We start from the raw sequence: 16068 nt of genomic DNA on the forward strand, positions 1-16068 counted from the left end.
AGGGTCCCTATCTGCCATGATTCCCCCTGCCTCAATTTTTTTCTGCTCTAAACGAACAGCATGCTCCACTATCTGCTTTTTGAACCTCTCAAAGATTGGCACCAGTGTAAGGAGAGGATTATATAAGCAGCTGAGGCCAGGGAAGAACTGGGACTAAAAAGGGGGCCATGGGGCCCAGACACTGAGGAGAAGCAGACAAGCAGCATGAGGCTCTCTGCCACCTTTTCTGGTGTGTTGGGGTGCGCCTCTTCACTGATCTTGGTAGTGGGGCAGAGGGTGGGCTAGTGAAGTTGGAGGGGGCTAACTTTATTTATTTATGTATAGTACCTAAGTCTTGGTACCTGTACAAATAGTAAACATGCAGGCTAAGGTTGTTTTTTTTTGTTTAAAGTGTCTTAAGTTAGGCTCCCTAGTCTATATTTAGTGACCCCATTTTAAAGAAGCCACAGGGATTCCTTTCTCACACTGGAGATGATCCAGGTGCACCTTAAATAAAAACAAAATACAGGGAAGAAAAGATCAGACAAGCATAGGTGTTTTGCATTTGTGGGTTCCCCCATCCTTCCCCCAACTTGCTCCAGTGTCAAGCCCTTTACCAAACTGCAAGCTGCTTTTTACTTCACTTTGTTTCCTCCTTTGCCTGGAACTGTGTGTGTGTGTGTGTGTCTCTCTCTCTCTCTCTCTGCCTGTAATATACAAGGAGAGTTCATTCTAGGCAGTATTGTGATTTTTTTAACTGCACATCTACTTCAGCAAAGGGTCAAAATGGATGGAAATGATCAGTTAGTTTAATTTGCATACAGTAAATGTCACACAGCAGGGTTGCAGTTCACTATTAATAATGCCACGTACATAAGTTTATTACCAGAAGAATCTGTAGCATAATAGCAGTCTCTGAGTTGCAGTATTAAACAGATGCTTTAGCTAATTCCCTAGCTTCTTTCTCTTGCTTAGCCTTCTCTCTCATCTCTCTTTCTCTGTCCATCAGAAGTGCTTGCTCCTGATTCCATTCTTTCAGCTTCTGCTCATGTTTTGCAATGTCTTCCATTTCGCATGCTGGCAGCTTTTCCTTGGCAAGTTGGGTGGTAAGGGTCAACAGGCTTTCAGATTCAACCTTGCCTAGCAAATGCAGTTTAGAATACAGCTCCTGTCATAAGAGGGATTTTTATTAAAAATAAATAAGAATCCAGTCAGTCACAAAATGTCCACATACTTTCCTGATCTGAAAAATATGGCTGTTTTTATTTAACTGTTGACTGTGCCATTCTTAGGGGATAATTTAACATCACTTTGCCAAGGTAAATGTATTTCACTATAGAAACTGTCCATTTTTGCCATTCTTCCCAAACAAACAACTTTTAAATTAGTTTTCATTTGGCAATAACCACGCCGAGACAATCATTTTTTAATTCAGTTAAATGCTGGAGTTGACTGAACTTGCAAAACTAAAGAGAAACACCATAAATGAAAAGCTTAAATATCAAATGAAAGATGAGCAGCCAAGTAAGACAAATGTAAACTAAATACCTCACTGGTGTTTTTAAGCCAAGGCTGATGTAAGGATTGCCTCTCTTAGAATCCCTTTCAACAGATGCAAATCATTTAAATAGTCTTAGTAATGGCTCACTAAAGAGCTCCCATAAGTCCTTGCAGCCATTGTGAACCATCGCATTCCACTACAGACCTTTTCGAACTAACGTGATATGAAGCTCAGCTATGCTTACACAGATCTTGAAATAGGTTCTTGCCTTAGCACTGTTTATTCAGAGACAGACTCTACGCTTGGTTACACCAGTGTCATTAACAGCAGAACTTGGTCAGGAAGCCAAGCAATATTTTTTTTCTTGAGCTTTGTTATATCTTGGCTGTGCCATATTTCTTGTGGAGTACATAAAAATATTAATTTGCTTAAGTGCTTCAAGATGTAGATCATTCAGTGGGGCCATTTGTGGCTTTCTGGAAACTTAAGGTATAGTATGATGTGATGCTGCACCATAAAGGCAGTAAAATGCCTTTGTCAGTGCAACCTTCCAGAGAATGGGGGAGGGGAGCTTTCTGGAGGAGGAAGATGACATGGCATCAAGCAGCTTAAAAATAATGAAGATGTTTATCTTTTGCTCACTCTTCACAAAGGATCACATTTTCTCACACTGGGGTGTGCTAAATAAAATTTTAATATCGATTTCATGGAGTTGAACCTCTATTAGGAGAGGCATGAAACAGTGTCTCCTCTTCAGGGTGAGCAGCTATGTTTCTACCATGGGCCCCTTGCACAAAGGCTGAATGAGGGCTTTGCCCTGTGTGTAATTCACTCCCAAACAAGAAGGCAGATATGGGGCACCTTCACAGCTGTGCTAGGGCTCCTTTTGCAAGCTGAAGCCCATGGTGTGCTCCGCCTGCCCCAACCCATGCTGAGTTGTATACAGTTCGCAGACCTATTAACCACATACATTCCTTCTCCTCTGTCTGCTCAAAATCTTTCCCACCTCAGCTCCTGCAGGGAGAGTTGCCATGGAGCTCAGCTCTGCAGTGCACAGAAGACTGCTATGTTCCTTTAGCAGCCTCTGCACTTTAGACTGCCTGACCTTGAAGCGTGGGGGAGGGAAGGTTTGAACTCTACATAGGCTGGACTGATGGAGGTTTATTAAATGGTTCAGATAGTGGATTCTATAATACTCATATGACAAAAGATCAAAAATTGCTTTGAAGTCACCAGATTATGTGATCATGTCAGGACATACGGCTCTTATTTTGTTTGAAATATTGTCAGTAAACTGAGAAATGTGAAAAGTCAGTACATATCTGGTTGTGGGGGATGGCATTCCTAACAGCTACTTTCACGCTGCCAAATTAGTTGTTTTGTGTTTAAATATATAACTGCTCTAAATGACCCCAAAACTTTTCCTACTGCAGAGGAGGGGAGGAGGGGAGTCTAGAGAAATGAGGAGAGGGATACCCAAATGCCAAGACATTAAACAAAAATAAATGCAAAAGAATGAGGAACTAGACGATCTTCCGTCACCTACTACAACTGAACTCTTGGACTCTCCGGAAATACTGTAATACGAAATGAAACTCATTTAGGAAAATAACAGGCTGAAGATGCCAGAAGGCATTTGTAAATAGCTAAATCATTGATTTTTTTTTTTTAAAGCAATCCCCTGGGGCTCTGCATGCAGAGATTCAAAAAAGGAACACTGCTTTTAGACAGAATGGTTTGTGAATGGCTTGGTGCCTCGCATGAACAGTCTGTACAGTCTTTATATAATGAAATCCCTGCCCACTGATCATCTAAACAGATGGAAAGAGTTACTGGAGGAAAGTTATACTGAACTGTAGGCCTCAGCCAGGTATCTGAGGACAGGCAGTTATTTCAAGGACAATGATGCCAGGTACAGTCTAAAATATAACTCAATGGGAGGATCCTGGAAGGTGGTGAATGTCCTCAACTCCCATTCTCTTTAGCAGAGATGGAGGGGACACTCAGGAGGCACTCTGCCGAACATCTTACTTGTTAGCCAATCTGTAAAGGATTATTCATGCTGCTTCCAAAAACAGCCCCTTTGGATGCCAAACACAGAAATGAAGCCAAAAGCATGTGTAGTGAAGCCAGGCAGAGCAAGCACAAACATAAAACAAAACAGTCCTCATAATTTACTGGACTTCTGTGAAGTAAACACAGAATGAAAATCTAGCACACAGACACCATTGTCATCAGCTACCCATATACAAACAGTATGAACAACAGAGCTAGCCAGTTTCAGCTGGAAAAACACAAGCCTATGTAATCTGAGCAAAAGAAGACGCTCCACTACATGTCAGTCGTATTAAGGCAGGGGTTTGCCCAGATATAGCCAGACTGAGGGCAACTTGACAGAAGTCTAATGTCTGCAATACATTTGCATATATTTTCATATACTTTAAATTAAAAAAATCCATGCAGTCGTATGTGTATGTGGATCTTCCTTGCGGACACCAGTCTCATAATTTGTTCTGTGCTACATCAGCGGTAGTTTAAAGGGGAAAAAAAAGGGTGGGTCGGTGAGTGGGTAACTTCCCAGACTGAAGTTATAAACTGTAACACTCATACTTAATGGGCAACAAATCCTGGACAACGTCAGACTAACAGCATTTGTTTTAACAAACAAGAGCCGACATATGGTCAAATAATGGATCTGTAATGACACACCATTTTAGTTAACACAATTGTGATTTATCAGTCTGATGTAGGAAAAGAGAAGATAAAATCTCAGCAGAAAGACAAAACAGACAAGTGGCCTTGAGCATTTGTTTCTTTGAAGGCCATTTCCTGTTTGAGGCAGTAAAAATGTAATTCAGTGTCAGTTTTAAAAATGCCAGGTAGCGCTGCTGATGCAGGTAGGGTTGTCATTCCATCAGCATAAAAGGAGAACATATTTATTTGCTGCTGTACACAGTGGAAACCTACGGTAGCTTGGTAAAATCGGTAAGAAAGAAAATCTTACCTTGAATTGGGTAAGGTACTCAGGCAGTTTAGCCTGCTCTGTTTCTGCAGATTCTGTTTGCTTTGGCTTGTGTTCTGATGCCTTGACTTCTTCTGATGGTTCCGGATCACTTTTTTCCTCAGGGGCAGACTGCAAAATGGTCTCCAGAACATCAATCTGAACAAGAAATCAGAATTGCTACCATGTAGTTTGCAAACACAATCTAACATCATTTGATGAAGGTTCTTCTAAATATAAAAATGACAGATTTTGAGATGGCTGTTCTGTAAGGTGAATAGAAAACAATTCCACATGGAGTATGACTTACTGTTTCAGGAATAAATGCTGTATAATATGTTTGGAAGTGCTAAGGTTCGAATTTTCAAAAGCATTGAAAAACTCTTTTCCCATTCAAGTCAATGGTAAAACTACCACTGACTTCAGTAGGATCAGAGTTAGGCCAATGTCTGAGCCTTCTGAAAAATCTCACCCCACAGAAATACTCAAATTTCTGGCTATAAATATTTCATGATGAAAATAGTACAGACATAATATACCCCAGCATTTATATACTGGTTGCTATTTCGGAATGCTTCTGTAATATAATCTTCAACAGGACATCTGTATTCATCTTTGGCTAAAGTGCACTGGGAACTCATGATCTGTTTAACTGGCTGAAAAAAATACCTTTGGTTCAACAATTCGATAATTGAATAGAAAGAACAGAAAGAAAGCAACAGCACATAGCATCCACAGTACAGACTTAGTTTTAATCTATGCAAGATCCTTGTTCTCTTTGTATTGCTTTCATCTAGATGCAGTTTGCCTCTCTGAGAGAACTGCCCTGTCTCATAATCTAATTAAAGAAGAATCAAAAGGAATGCATTAGGTTAATGAAGTAACATAATAAACAATTTTTGTATGGATTATCAATGTGCAAAGGATGATATTGCTATCTTGATGCTGTTGTATTATTTGGGGAAATTTTCAGTTTTTTATAACTGAAGTTACACTTCTGTCTAGTCTGAATATTTTCAGGTTCAGCTGTTACAAATGCAAAGAGCTTTTATCCTACTGTGAATCCTAATTCTGCATGCATGCCACAAGGATGAAGTGGATCTATAAATAACCCTTGATCATTCTAAGCTTATGATACTTTTCCACAAAGCAAAAGTGATCTTGATACCTGTCGTTTGTTTGTTTTTAAAGATAATTTTCCTACTGTCTGCATTTGTATAACACTTAATGAACCAACATCAGGTTTATTTGAAATAGAACATTTCTCAACTGCTGGTTCTTGAGACTGTAGTCTAATGGGACCATAAATCAGCTTAAAACTACCAATAATGAAACAGCAAGATGAGATATGTGGCAAGAACAAAAATGTATGCTTAGAAATGTGTATTCTCATTTGTGAAATTCCTCAGAGTATCCAGAGATTTGTTAAAAGAGCATGTGTATCTTTTTTGTGCACAGTAGCAATCAAATAATAGTTACAGTATTTATAATGATAACAAAAAAGACATTGAGTTCATAGGAGAATAAGAGCAGCAAGAAAACAAAGGCATCACTAGTCAAAAGACTAACGGAAGCTTTAAACCATAGTAGGAAATTAAATATCTTTCTAGACAACTCTACAGTTTGTAAAAGCAGACAATACTGAATCAGTAGCTTATGACTTATTTATTAAGTCATACTATTGAGATAGTTATTTTGAAATTTCTCTTTAGATAAAATACCTTCAACCAGAAATACACTGCACACACTAAAAATGTATGGAACTAGATAAGGGAAAGGATTAGTGGATCTCTCAAACTGGGGGTCATAGAAGTGCAGGTGAATTTAGTGGTTTTGATATGGCCCCTACTTATTCACATCCCAAAAGCACCTTGCAATTTGTGTAATTCTGCATGTCTGACAGTTTCATTCAAGGGGGGGTAGCCCTAGGACACTGTGGGGAAGAAGTTTTTACATCATTTGACCAACTTCCATTGGACTCACTGGAAGATTTGCTATTGATTTCAACGGTAGGAGAACTAGCCTCAATGTCTCATCTGGTCAATGCTATTAGTTCCTCTTACTTGGGAACTCTGCATTTGCTCAGAGATAATGATTAAAAATATCTAAATGAGCTAGCTCTTAATGAGGCTTTAAATGGAGAGGGCCAGATTTTCCCCTGGTATGAGTCAGCATGGCTCAGCTGAGTGTGGATTTGGCCCAATATTTTGATTTAGGGTGTCATGTTTATGATAATGATTTGGAGATAAGTCACTTTGTTAACATTAAACCCAGTCCCCTGACTTCAAATAAAGCACTTCTGATTTACACTGGTAACAGAGCAGAATTACTCCTTGGCAGAAATGAAGTTTCTGTTTGTGCTCACTACATATACCTCATGGGCTCTACTAGTTCAGCCCTTGCAGACACTAGTCCTGTTTCTACAGACGAGAGTCTCCGATTGCGGCTGTGGTGAACAATCAGCATCAACTTTATTTTCTGCTACAGTCCGAATGTGTAATGTAAGCCCAGGGTTGGTATAACTCTAGTTAACAGACTCTGGGTTTGTTAACCTAGGGCTTGAGAAGCTACACTCATTTGTAATCCCAGGGTTAGGAATTGTTGAACCCTGGGTCCAGCATCTATTCTGCATTATGTAGGTCTGAGTTCAACCACCCATATCCTAGACTTCTCAGCACCCTCCCAAAATGAGGCTGCTTTAGCCCTTTGTTCTTACTGCAGTGTGGGAAAATTTGCCTGTCCACCAAGGTTGACTGACCACAGGACAAACAGTTGGCTTGTGGGATTGTGGAATATTTTTGGTGGACTCCCCAAGCACGAATCCAATGGAGCTGTGCCTACACTGCAAAGCAATAGGGCTTGAGCCCTGGGTCCCAGCTTGACTCAAGCTCATGGAATCCTGATACCCTGGGTTAGTGTGATATGTGTGTAAATAGAAGGAGGGTTAGGCTTGAGCCTAAGTTTGAACCCTGGGCCAACAGTGCAGTGGAGACATATTCTAACTCACTTAGTAACCACACTGAAGTAAAATCAATGGAATCTCTGCCCACAGAGCAGTCTGCCAGATCAGGCCCATGATCATTATTTCATATGCAGATAAAAGAAATACAAATTTAGAAGGGACTAGATCAGAGCTGAAGTTCTATAAAAAAGACAAAAGCTGGTTTCAGAGTTGTGGCATCAAGAGCCATGCTGCCATGGTCTAAAGCAGGCGAACAGGTGCTTATTTACTGTATGATTATAAAACTAAACAAACAAATTTGCGAGGACCTAGAAGGTTTCATTCTTATGGCTTAAAAAATCAAAACCAAATGCACTCACAACAATAACATGTGCCTTGTGGGTTTGTTGTTGGGGTTTTTTTTGTATTCCTTCATGACTCAGATCAGTGGTGTCCAATCTGTGGCCAAAGGGCCATTTGTGTGGCATTAAATTGTGCCCTAAATAGTATTTCACATTTCAGAAGAAAATCAGTAGCTGATTAGGAACTGGAAATGTGTCCCTCATGCTGCACCCTGCAATTTCCAAAAATAGCTTCAAACTGAATCCCGGCTGCCTCCCACTGCTTCCTCTGCAACCCCAGAAGCTGCTCTGGGGTGAGCCTGTGGAGTGCTTTGAGAAGCTGCACAGCAACTCCCCTGCTGGCCACTTGCTATGATGGCAGGGAAAGGTAAAGAGGTGCTCTGGTGGTCATCTCCTGTTCCCCTGTCAGGCTGTAGGAGCCCTGGGGAGAACAGGACAGGAGCTTGGCTAGCTCTGCCTGAGCCTAGAGGAATCATAGCAAAGCGAAGTTTCCCTCTCCCGTACAATCCAGGAGAGGGTGTAAAAAGAATAAGCTGAGAACCAAAAACCAACTAAGGATTCCCTGATTCCATGCTCAAGCCCAGGCTGCTCTGGTTTTCACCAGCTGCCAGTGGTCCCCTAGAGTCCTTTGGGAATAGACTGAATGCAGCACACTCTGACCCATTCCCCTTTCCAGTCCTCTGAACTATGGGCTGTGAGAAGGGAGGTGTAGGAGTAGGCTCTGCTGGCTTTGTGCCTGTTGTGGAATCTTTCACATCAGAGGAACCCCCAGGAGGGGATTTGTAGATGGCTTGGGAACAGAGCAGAGAATCTGTCCCTAAGTACTGACTGGCCCTATGACTTTGTAAGATGTCTGGCTCTCAGGCTGAAAGGTTGAGCACCAATGAACAGACATTGCTTGCTGTCAAGGATTCATCAGAAACCTGCGGTTAGTCAGCTTTGTCCCCACCTTGCAGTTACCAAGACGGAGTCCATGAGTCTCACATCAGGATTCGATGGGCTACGTTTGGTCCTCAAGGCCATACACTGTGCAAAACTATTTCATGCTAAACTGTCTTTTACACTTACAGCTTCTTTGCAGAGCTTTATATCCCCTGATAGCGAGGCCACATTATCCATCACTTGCAAAGCTCTGTTCAGGTATCCAGGTGTCCACATCAGTGGCATCTGATTGTATACTGCTCGCAGTCCTTTGTGCAACTCCACTTTTCCTGTTGTAAAATAATATCTAAGGGTTAATACTTTACTATGTGAGCCCCGAGACAAGAAATGACAAAGGGCTGCGCTAAAAAAGTGAAAGGAACTCTCCTGGTGTCTAAGGAAATAATTTGTTCTTCTCTAGAGCCTTACAAACATTTACTATTTTGGCCATACAACACCCTTGGGAGCTAGGTGAGGATTAACATCTGTCTTGCAGATGGAGAAACCAAGACAGCTGTTAGGCCAAACTTTTCAACAGAGATCTCATTTTGTGTCCCTGACTTGACATATTAAGCCTTATTTCTGGAAATGTTGAGCACCGCAACTCCCAATGACTTCCACTGGAGTTGTGGGTGTTCAGCACCTCTAAAAATCTGGCCCATTTACCAAGACTTAATACTTAAAACATGAAACACCTATTCTACATATAGTGAAATGAAGATCACATTCCACAGCTTGGTAACATGACTTTGTCACCATGGTAACTAATGCTGTATTTTGTTATACCCTTTTGATCCAGCCTTACCTAGCTTACTGGAGTTCATATAACCTTTAATTGTCCAACTTAATTAGAATTATGGCTCTGACAACGCAAGACTTTAAAAAGTACCTTATTTTTTTTACATGGAAGAGAATGATTTAGGAAAAGCACTGTAACAAATGCACAGACAAAGCTTATTGGACTATGGCTAAATTTAAATTGCTAAAGTGCTCCAGGCCAGGCTATGCCTAGAGACATCTTTCACTCTTGCAGAGGTCTGTTCTGTTAGTGTTGGCAAGATTGTAGAATACATGACATTGCAGTTAATAGCTTTTGATCCACTGAATGTCAATGTCATGGGATGAGGACTATTGCTCACAGACAACAGTAAAGTACATTTTCTAAATACAAACGCTTCCCAGCCAATCTATATGGCATAACAAATCTGAATGCCAACCAAACAGCAAAAATCTACCTGTAACAATATCTCAAGGGGATGGTAAACTAACATCCCCATGGAAAACTTGCTTTCAAATTTACTTACAACTTTCATCTCCCTTTTGATTGAGTGTACAGTTTTTTCTTAGTCAGGTTAAATCAGAATCAACATCCTTATTCTGCCATTGCACATTTTACTTTGAAGTTACATTTTCAAAACATGTCTAGTTTTTATTACCTTTGATAGATTTCTAAAATAAAGTGATACAGTGAGAGAGTGATCATGTAACGCTTGCTGCTAAAATAGGTGTTTACCCAGAGGTAAATTGCAGTTTTACAGTGGAGAGGGAAGAAAAATCACTATGCATTTGATAGCCTTCTGTGAAAGACAGGAATTATGAAAGTTAAAAGAAATACTGAGGTGAAACTTTAAGTAATTTCAGATCTAACACTATTTATTTAAATATTATTGCCTAACACACCACACCTGGTGCTGCTTACACATATACAGCATATCTGGTATGCTGAGGAAAATGCACCTTCAATATCAGCTACCTCAGTTTGGAAACACCAATGTTCCAATGAAAGGTAAATATTTAAAAGAATATCTCCACTTATTCTATTGTAGCAGGAAACCGATAGGGGAAGCCCACAGGGAAGGAAAGGTGTGAAAGAATGTGATGACAGGCACAATTTTCAAAGTTAAATCTGACATTCCATTCTTAGTTCACAACATGGTGACCTTCCCACCCTGACTGATGGAAGCTGACGATGGATTGAAAATCAGCCATACCTGGTTTGTATTAAAACCTTTACTTTATTTAAGCCTAGTGCTATTGTCTGTGAACGATGACATTTTAATATACCAAAGAAATAATTCAATGGGACTATTTTTAATGAAATCAATGAGTTCAGTGGAGAAAAACATATTGGTAGGTAAGGAACTTAAAAACTTACCAAGGAATGCACAGCCATACAGCTGGGAGCTAAATCCCACAGTGTTGGTCAGTTTTAGGCCTGTATGCAGAAGAGAGGCTCCAAGATTTCTCTCCTCTTCCCACTGTAAATAATTCAAACTAAATAAGTGTTGTTTGTATAAAACCTTAACTTACAATCGCAACAGCCAAACACAGCACGTGCTTGCCTGAAATTGTACAACATGGGGAGATAAAAAAAAAAATCTTTAAATAGGTCAGTAATACTGGAAATCACCTAACAAATGCTCAAAGTTACAGTATTAGCTTGCAGTTAAGAGGATTTCTTCTTGGAACAGAGTATTAATACAAATTCAGTAGCCCAGATCCTTAATTGGTATAAATCAACATAACACCAAAGAAATCATCAGAGCTATCTTTATCTACCAGTTGAAGATCTGACCCTATTTTCATACTATTCAGGGTAATATTACTGAAAACAAAATTACACAGATCTGTTTATGGGAGCAGTCACCAAAAAAAAAAAGAAAGGAAAAAAAAGGGGGGGGGGGAGGGGGGAGAGGGAAGGGAGTGGGGAGAGAGGCCAAGAGACCAGAAATTAAAATGTACAAGTCTTGCAATCACAGTGCAGGGGATGCCAACAGGATAGGAAAATGTTGGGGCATTCTGCCTGCCCATTCACAATTGTGAAAGGAATATTAGGGCAAAACCAAACAAACACATCCCAGCAACATTACTGGTCTAGTTACCAATGCCCTAGGAGTAGCTGGAGACATGCCTGTGTTCTTAGGAAGAAGCAGTCACTGCATGAGCTTCCCTAAAGATCCAGACCATCAGAGAGGCTAGGAGATGGGGGCCAAATTAGTAAGTATACTAAAACCACATGAGTAGTTTGGCCTTGGGAAACATGCAGTATTCTCCTTCAGCATAGCAAAAACAAAGAAGCAGACTTGAAGAATTAAAGGAAAGGGGATGAACAGCTGTCAGGCACCGACTGCTTTCCACTTGCTTCAGCTGTCTCTAAAAAGTTCATTGTAAGTGGATGTTTAACATAATTAATATTAATAACAAGGGGGAAGGAACATAACCTACAATAGGGAAAGAACAGGTTACAGAATATTTAGATTACTTAGATGTATTCAAGTCAGCAGGATCTGACTGCATCAGCTAGTTCCCTAGGATGAATTTAATCTTGGCACCATTAGCAATTATCTTTGAGAACTCGTGGAAGATGGGTGAGGTCACAGAAGACTAGAAAAGGGCAAACGTAGTACCTATCTTTAAAAAAGGGGGAAAAAAATGACCCAGGGAATTATAGACCAGTCATCTTAACTTTGATCCTGGAACAAATTATTAAACGATCAATTTGTAAGCACCTAGAGGATAACAGGGTGATAAGCAATAAACAACATTTGTCAAGAACAAATCAAGCCAAACCAACCTACTTTCCTTCTTTGACAGGGTTACTGGCTTAGTGGATGGGGTGAAGCAGTAGATGTGTTATATCTTGATTTTAGTGAAGGTTTTGATATGACATTCTCACAAGCAAACAAGATAAATGTTATCTAGATGAAATTATTACATACTGGATACACAACTGCTTGAAAAATTAGTTATCAATCGTTTGCTGTCAAACTGAGAGGGCATATCTGGTGGGTGTCCCGTAGGGGTCTGTCCAGGGTCTGGTACTATTCAATTTTTTCATTAATGACTTGGATGAAGGAGAGGAGAGTATGCTAATAAAATGTATGGTCTGATGGGGGTTGCAAGTACTTTGGAGGACAAGATTAGAATTCAAAATTATCTTGATAAATTAGAGATTTGGTCTGAAACCAACAAGATGAAATTCAATATGGACAAGTGCAAAAGCACTCCATTTAGGAAGGAAAAATCAAATGCACAAATACAAAATGGGGAATTATTGGCTAGGCTGTAGTACTACAGAACAGGATCTGGGGGTTACAGTAGATCACAAATTGAATATGATTCAACAATGTGATGCAGCTGCAAAAAAGGCTAATATAATTCGGGTGTATTCATGAGTATTGTGTCTAAAACAAATTCAGTAGCCCAGATCCTTAATTGGTATAAATCAACATAACACCAAAGAAATCATCAGAGCTATCTTTATCTACCAGTTGAAGATCTGACCCTATTTTCATACTATTCAGGGTAATATTACTGAAAACAAAATTACACAGATCTGTTTATGGGAGCAGTCACCAAAAAAAAAAAAGAAAGGAAAAAAAGGGGGGGACGGGACGGGACGGGGACGACGAGAGACGACTGAGCCAAGAGACTCCTGAAGTACATGCACTTTAAATAGCAGAGGGATTCAGCTTCCTGAATTAACAAGTAATTTAAGGACACATTTTCAAGCCTTGGCATTTTTCTGTGTACATTCTATCACCCAATGGTGTCTGAATATGCATATCAAACACACAATAGATTCTGTCATGTTGACTAGCATTTGTGATCATGGTAACAACGCAAGTGGTGTATGTAGGTGATTTGCATATACCCAAATGACAGATGGGATTTTTGTCCCTCTAGATTTCATGTACATCTGATCATGCAATCAGGAAAGACAACTCAAATAATTAACTTTTATGGAACAGAGGGAAGAAAGGAGAAGAGGGCTATTGAACAAACTGCTATCAGCAATGAAAAAAATATGAAATTACTAGCCAATTGATTAAAACCTTATGGCATCTGTGGTTTGTTTTAATATGTTACTGAATATGTTTCATGTAACAAAAAAAAGGGGGGGAGTCTTCAAGCATTCTTCTTATAGATCACAATGTGGTATAGAAGATTTATGCCAGTCAAGTTTAGATGTAAGTTCTTGGCTGCCAGGTACAGTGGAGCCAATGATGATTACTGTCTGGCCTCTCTACAAAGACCGAGTAATATCATGTTCCAGATTCACAACTGTCAGGCTGGCCTTGAACAACAGTGTTGTGAATACAAAAGCAAACAGAGATAAATTAGTGATAAGAGACAAACCTAGTTTTTTTTTTTTTTTTTTTAATTGAGAATTATTTACTGAATCCAATATTTCCAGAACCTAAGAGGTGGTAGAAATCCTAGTGAAAAAACTTCACAACGCTAGACTCTTACCCCCATCATTACCATTGAATAACATTCCCGACTGTGAGTAACATTTAATTCTCTTTCTGCAGTGTATCCAATTCTGCATATCCGTGGTTCTCAAATTTTTTGTACTGGTGACCCGTTTCACATAGCAAGCTTCTGAGTAAAACCCCTGGACCCTGTGGGCTCCCCATTCCCCCTGGCCCCATGTGCTCCCCAACTCCCCTTTGCCCCTAACTCTTGCACTGTGCCTTCTTCACCCATAACCCCTGGATTCCCCTTCTGCAACCAACTGGGGAAACAGACTTGCATGCACAGAGTGGCGGTATTGCTGCTTGCTCCCACCTTGGAAACTGGACCTCCACTTCCCCCTAGGGAGTTGTGAGAAGGGGGAGCAAGGAGCAGCACTTTCCCCACTTAGGTTGCGTAAGGAGAGGGCAGAGAGCAGCAGCTCCTGATGCTCACCTCACAGCACAGCCCAGATGGGGAAAGTGATCTGGACGCAGGGAACCCTGGCGTTGCTCCTTGCTCTCTGCCACAGCCTCCTAGGGTAGCAGGGAGGAATGCTGGTGGGGGGGGAGATGTGATGAGCAGTATCCGTGTCACCGCTTGCCACCTTCCCCCATGTTCCTCCATCTGGAGGAAGCAGGGAAGTTCACAGCATCATACCTGGCTGGGGTGGTGCTCACAGCTCACGACCCCCAGTTTAAGGACCAATGCTGTATATTTAGCTAATAAATAGTACATTTATCTTTTTATAGCTTCTCTCTATTTTCCACTAATAAAGCTTTCAAATGGCTTGGCGCCCAGTACTAGTCAATCCTCAGATAGAAAGAAATGATGCCTAATCTGCAACAAATTCTGGTTCATCTTAATTTAATCTCCTAAACAATCTAGAAACACCCAGCCTCCTTTTCAGAGATAGAGATAACTAAAAGGGACACAGATTTTGCTTTTTCCTATGCTGCAAAAATCAGTGGGAGAGTTGGTTCCAGCTCACTTCATTTTCTAAGTTAACTTAGCTGGGCTTTACCTCCCCTAACGCTTTGAACCAGAGACACTGTAGATAGTTTAATGTTCAATGAGCTTACTGTAAATTCTGATTTGGTTGCCAGGTAGTGATATAAGACATGGAAGGAGAGAAGCTGTGTTGAAAGTTCATCAAAGCTTTCCTGCAGCATGATCTCAGTGACTATTGACACAGCATCTAGTGAAGAAACAAAAATAACAGTTTATAAGTGAGTTTGACAGAGCAGTTTATAAAGGCCCTGCTTCTGTTTTCATTGAAAACACTAGCAAAACTCACAGTGATTTCAATGGATGCAGAATCAGAGTCATAATGAGCTGGAGATAAAGCCAGCCTCTTTATGCCTAGTACTAGACAACTAGTATATCCCATGTAGGCTACTCTGAGCCCTGGTCTACACTACAAACTTATGTTGGTACAACTATGTCGCTCAGGGGTGTGGATAATCCACACCCTTGAGCGATGTAGTTATACTAACCTAACCCCTGGTGTAGACAGCGCTATGTCGACGGGAGGGCTTTTCCCGTCGACATAGCTACTGCTTCTCAGGGAGGTGGAGTACCTATGCCGAAGGGAGAAGCTCTCCTGTTGGTGTAGGTAGTGTCTTCCCTAAGCGCTACTGTGGCTTTAAACCAGTTCTCCTCACCACTCTGATTTGCACTCTGTGGTTTGGCTTTACCCAAGATTATTGCCCTATACGGTCTTTTCTTTTTTTTAATTATTCTTCTCTAAAAATGACGTTTGGTTTATCATTCAGGAGAGACCTTGGTTAGATTCACAATCATCATTTAATATGAGTCAGTGTTCAGGCTGATAGGGGAGATATGGCGGCACAACCCAAGAACCTTGCGTTGCTCATCTGCAAGATTCACTGTTAAATGAAGAGGGTTACTGAGGAGCTCCAAAGGGGGCTTTGGCCGCCCTCTCCACCAGAAGGATGGCAGCTAAAACAAAGGGCCTTGAGCATGTGGCTTCATGGAAAAAAGAAATGGATGGCGGGGGGAGGAATTAAGATAGAGCCCCTCTGCCCTAGATACAACAATGAACAAATTCAATAGCCATTTGGCATAACTCAGAAACCAACCACTGGAGTCAAAAGCTTCAGCAGTT

The 16068-nt window shown here is 40.7% G+C and overlaps 1 protein-coding gene across 1 annotated transcript in view; it reads right to left on the reverse strand.

Annotated features, from left to right (window-relative positions):
* Positions 1–768: 768 nt before the first annotated feature.
* MRPS27 (mitochondrial ribosomal protein S27) overlaps positions 769–16068 on the reverse strand; it is a 56976-nt gene continuing 41676 nt past the window's right edge. Inside the window, exons 7-11 of the mRNA XM_067568651.1 lie at positions 15023–15138; positions 10861–10963; positions 8853–8995; positions 4485–4640; positions 769–1147 (exon numbers count right to left, since the gene is read on the reverse strand). Coding sequence (XP_067424752.1) covers positions 908–1147; positions 4485–4640; positions 8853–8995; positions 10861–10963; positions 15023–15138 — 758 coding nt within the window. The 3' untranslated portion in view covers positions 769–907. The remainder of the gene's footprint in view (positions 1148–4484; positions 4641–8852; positions 8996–10860; positions 10964–15022; positions 15139–16068) is intronic.

The sequence above is a fragment of the Emydura macquarii genome, unplaced genomic scaffold, assembly GCF_026122565.2.
Source record: "Emydura macquarii macquarii isolate MOO-44397 ecotype Brisbane River unplaced genomic scaffold, CSIRO-AGI_Emac_v2 contig_2897, whole genome shotgun sequence".
NCBI classification, from domain to species: domain Eukaryota; kingdom Metazoa; phylum Chordata; order Testudines; family Chelidae; genus Emydura; species Emydura macquarii.